This window comes from Quercus robur, chromosome 4 (genome assembly GCF_932294415.1).
Source record: "Quercus robur chromosome 4, dhQueRobu3.1, whole genome shotgun sequence".
Classification (NCBI taxonomy): domain Eukaryota; kingdom Viridiplantae; phylum Streptophyta; class Magnoliopsida; order Fagales; family Fagaceae; genus Quercus; species Quercus robur.
The window spans coordinates 33,733,913-33,738,619 of NC_065537.1; the positions used below are offsets into that span (position 1 = coordinate 33,733,913).

Consider the following 4,707-nt stretch of genomic DNA (forward strand, 5'->3'; position numbering starts at 1 on the left):
GAAATTAGCATTTCCGGAAAATATGTATTTTCCGGAAAACGTTTTACAGCAACCAAACACAGCCTAAGTGTTTGATTATTTCTTCAACTATATGAAGTCCCTTTGTCTCACACACACTATATTATTACAGGGAGAAATCCTTAAAAATGGCTTCAAATGCTGATAAGAGATTTCGAATCTAAAATCTCATGAATACCATGAAGCCTTAGTATTCACTAACTTGTCACTAACCATTTAACAATTGCTTTACCCTAATCTTTTCACTAACTTGTAAAGGCACCAAGATATATATATTGTTCTCGTAATCAATTAATATTCATAGATACCTTTAAAAGAACGCTAGGGAGAGAGCATAAATACTTTTTTTGCCTATAAAGAAGTGAGAGAGCATAATAGATGGATAAAAGAATGAAAACTTAGGAGGAAAGAAAATTCCATGGCATTATAGCATATTCCTTGCTGAAATGGCAATTTGGTTAAAACAAAATAAAGCAAGGGCTGTTGTCCACCACACATTGGAATGAAATATAAATAATAATATTGGTGGTCAATCACCAATGAAGTTTCTCAACACTTCTTGCAATCACAATCAGCAAAGCATCAACAATCAACATTAAAAAGAAACATAAGCTACTGCTGTCTGCAGTCTTCATGCTTTCCTTTCTGCTTTCTCTCTGAAATGCAGACTGGAGTTATTAAAGCACAGAACCGAGCTCTCTCTCTCTCTAATGGACTCTCTGACAATAAAACCCACACTTATTAGTTCTTTCAGCTTCAACCTCTTGAAGCTAAAACCCCAAGCCTACTCCACAACCCTCTCCTTCACCCACTTCAGAAGATTCACCACCTCTTCAATCACTTACTGTTATACAAATACAACTCCTTCAAATCCCAAAAACCAAAATTCCAAGTTTAGTAATCAATCTTTCCCCCCAAATCCCTTCTGGGTAATCCTGCAAAGTATCAAAGTCTTAGCCACTTCACAAACCCAGAAATGGGCGTCGTCTGTGCAAGCTTATAGTGATGCAGTTTCAGATAAAACTGGTGGCGGTTATTTACAAAGTGGAGGGCTTGGAGTAGCTTTATTGAGTGTAACTTCGACTGCAAAGGTTCGGATTAGTCCCTTTGTGGCAACACTAGCTGCGAACCCAACCTTTGTGTCGGGCTTGTTCGCGTGGTTCATGGCGCAATCGATAAAGATTATCTTGAATTTCTTCGTGGAGAGGAAATGGGATTTGAGGATACTGTTTGCTTCGGGCGGAATGCCTTCTTCGCACTCGGCTTTGTGCACGGCTTTGACTACTTCGGTGGCGCTTTGTCATGGTATAGCGGACTCACTGTTTCCAGTTTGTTTGGGATTCAGTCTGATTGTTATGTATGATGCAATCGGTGTGAGGCGCCATGCTGGGATGCAAGCTGAGGTAAGAGAAAAGAAACTAATTTTCAAATTTTGTTTTTAGGAAATATAAAGAAAAAATATTTTTTTTTATTTATTTTTGAAATAAAAAACACGTCGGTCAGTTGAAATTAAAAAAAAGAAATAGTTTTTTTAAGAAAAGAAAATACTAAAATATGCTGTCTAGTCATTAAATGAGACGTATTCATTAAATTAAATATATATTTTTATTGACTTTTGAATATTAGAAATTGAAAATAATATTTTTTATGATTTCAGTTTCTTTCATAAATTGAAGATTAAGAATAGTTTTTGCTTTTTTTTTTTTTTTTTTTTTTTGTCCATTTTGAGTTACAAGGACCCGTTTGATATATGTATTTAAAAATTGAAAAATATTATTTAAAAATATTTGTGAAATTACGTGTGGGTGAAAAATGCATTGAAATACATAAAATATTATTTAAAAATTGAAAATGATGGTTTAAAAACACAAACAAAACAGCCCAAACAAAATTTTTTTTTTTTTTTTTTTTTTTCCTCAAAAATAGGAAATTGTTTTTGAAAAAAAAAAAAAAATACAGTTACCAATCATATAGTATGTTTTTGTTTTCACTCTGTTGTCTGTACAATAAGGCTGTATTTTTTTCTTTTTCTTTTTTTATTAAAAGAAATAAACAACAAACATCCGAGCCTTAGTTAGTCCCAAGTTTTTGTTATGCTCTATAAATTATTAGTCATGGGTATTTATCAAAATGCTATAACAGTCTTGTGACTAAGTAATGAACATTACATGCAAAAAGGGGATTAAATGGGCAACAGATTGGTTAAGGACTTCATTTGAAAATTTGAGATTTGTAATTCGGTCAAAGCTAATGCGAGGGTTATAATTTTAATGAAATCCAGTGCAAGTTACTCAAATAGAGTAATGAATTAATCATATCTTCACAGGCCTAGGATACAAGAAACTACCTCTACTACTACTACTACAACTCTGTGTCTAACTCAGTGGAAAAAAGTGTTTGTGATAGTAATGCCAAGGCAGTTAGTTAAGATGTTAACTTACTTAGTTTAAGTCAAAAATAGATTCAGTTCAATCTGTTTTATCTGTTATAAGTTTGTTGTTATAGTTAGTTGGTCTCAAGAGATGTCCCACTTCTTGTAAACTGACTACTTGTATAAATACTGTTGTAACTCCTTGATGAATTTAATCAATGATAGAACTTCATTTTCATTCCTAGACTTTTCTCTCTTCTGCATAATTTTCTTAGTTCTTTTGTATAACTTTCAAAAAGAACTCTTTTGTGTCTAGTCTTCTAGATGCAGTTAGTTTTAAGTATATTTTATAGAAGATAAAGCCAATGTTCTCCTCTCAAACTACTGAGACGTAACTAAAAACTGCAGAGCTTGTTGAATAGCCTGGTTTGCTCTATCAGGTCAAATGTTATATTAGCAAATCTCAAAAAGGTATTACAGCATGTCTTAACATAACAGTTGAATGATGACCCAGCAATACTTAATCCTGCCGAAGCTGTAATAAGAGCCTTGGGTGTATTAGTGAGCTATAATCTCATGTTTTGGGGCCTATATGAACTTACAAATATTATTTTCATTGTGGATGCTTCTAACCCACCAGGAGCCATTTCAATTCTCTGCATCTGCTGATGAAGCTCCCATTGTAGTTTATGTTTTCAGTTCTCATGGCTTAAGTTTAAGTACTAATTTTAAATTTTGAGAATCCACTCATTATCATATACTTGTGCTGCTGTTATTAAAAAGTTGTTTGTGAAGATTTAGACGATTTATTTATGTAGCAGTTATTTCTTGTAGTCTAAAATAAATAGTTAAATATGAGTATTATGTAGCTGGAGAGCTCAATGATGTGTAAATTTGCAAATTTGATATCTTAGAGAACAAGGCCTAAATTTAAATAGGACTATATTACCGTTTGTTCTTCTCAGTGCGTGCTTATATGTTCTTACTCTCTGTGTGTGTCTATATATATATGAACACACACTGATAGTAAGAAAACCAGTTGTGGAGTCTAGCCCTACAGCAATGGATATATATTTTGTGGATCTCAGTCCTTTAGTCTAATTTCCCCTTACTTCTTGGAAGTAGTTCTGTTGGAGTTGGCTTGATGAAGAAACTTTAACCCCCAATTTTGTAAGAATTAGATATCAATCTAATTGATAGATGGTATTTGTTTCTTATGAAATCCCCGTTCCCTTAGATATATGGTAATAGGTTGATTTGCTTGTTGATGTCGCATTGATTTTGAGGATCTTGACTTTAATTCTACCATAGAAATATGGGATCTTTGGTTAAGCCTCTTGTCTTGAGGCGTATCTGTTTGGCACAACTTATTTTACAAAAAAATGAGGCTTTAAAGAGTTGTGTTTTGAAAATTACCGTTTTAGACCACCCTACCAAACAGGGCAGTTCACTATAGATGTTCAAACATCATAGCTTAGAATGGCAGCTTCAGTAAGCCCAATCTAGGTTATTGCCTGGGAGTTCATTTTTCATTACTGTGACTTACAGTGACTATTATAATTTTCTTTGTTATAGTGACTTATGGTTACTTGGCCTGGATAATGATCTCTCTCTCTCTCTCTGTCTCATACTGGATGCTTATATTCCTTTTTTTTTTTTTTTCTTTAGACCTGATATTTGATTTTCTGTTATGCACTTCTTGATTTATAGTGAATTAATATGACTGCTGCAATACAGGTGCTTAATATGATTGTTGAGGACTTGTTTCAAGGGCATCCTATCAGCCAAAGAAAGTTGAAGGAACTTCTTGGCCACACTCCGTCACAGGTCCTTGCTGGAGCTCTGCTTGGCATTGTAGTAGCATGTATCTGTTCCCAGGCTCCCTTGGTTCCAACCTAAACTGCTTCTGCACTCCATAGGAAATTTTGGTCAGATTGTATTGTTCACAATTTACAAATGTTTGACGCGCCATGATTCATTTGTATGACCTGCAGGGTTAATAATGTTTAATTGTTCTGTAGTAACTGATGGACATTCAATTTATGAAAACTCAAATGTGAAGATAGAAATGTATTCTTCCTGTAGCCAAGATTGTTTCTCGATTTCGTGTTTCTCTACTCAATCATCCCACTCTTGCTGATTCATGGTAAATGATCGTAGGAAGGTTTAAAAAATGCAGAGTTGAACTTAGCTCTAACATCTTAATTTATCGTGAAAATAGCAAATTCAAGAAACTCAAAGTCTCTTTATTGTTGTCCTGATTTGTTCCATATAAAAAGGGGGTTAACTTTGATAATTTCATGAAGAAAATATTTCTA

General features: G+C 33.7%; 1 protein-coding gene across 1 annotated transcript; it reads left to right on the plus strand.

Moving 5' to 3' along the window:
• The first annotated feature begins 571 nt into the window (after positions 1–571).
• On the plus strand, positions 572–4,491 carry LOC126721160 (uncharacterized). The gene is made up of 2 exons (XM_050424183.1): positions 572–1,421; positions 4,127–4,491. The coding sequence occupies exons 1-2, from the start codon at positions 729–731 to the stop codon at positions 4,286–4,288; spliced, it is 855 nt and encodes a 284-aa protein (XP_050280140.1). The 5' UTR covers positions 572–728; the 3' UTR covers positions 4,289–4,491.
• The last annotated feature ends 216 nt before the right edge of the window (positions 4,492–4,707 follow it).

Excerpts from the sequence above, each read along its gene's own strand:
- LOC126721160 (XM_050424183.1), top strand. The coding sequence starts at position 729 with ATGGACTCTCTGACAATAAAACCCACACTTATTAGTTCTTTCAGCTTC. Across the intron at positions 1,422-4,126 it reads ATGCTGGGATGCAAGCTGAG|GTGCTTAATATGATTGTTGA; the intron begins GTAAGAGAAAAG and ends GCTGCAATACAG.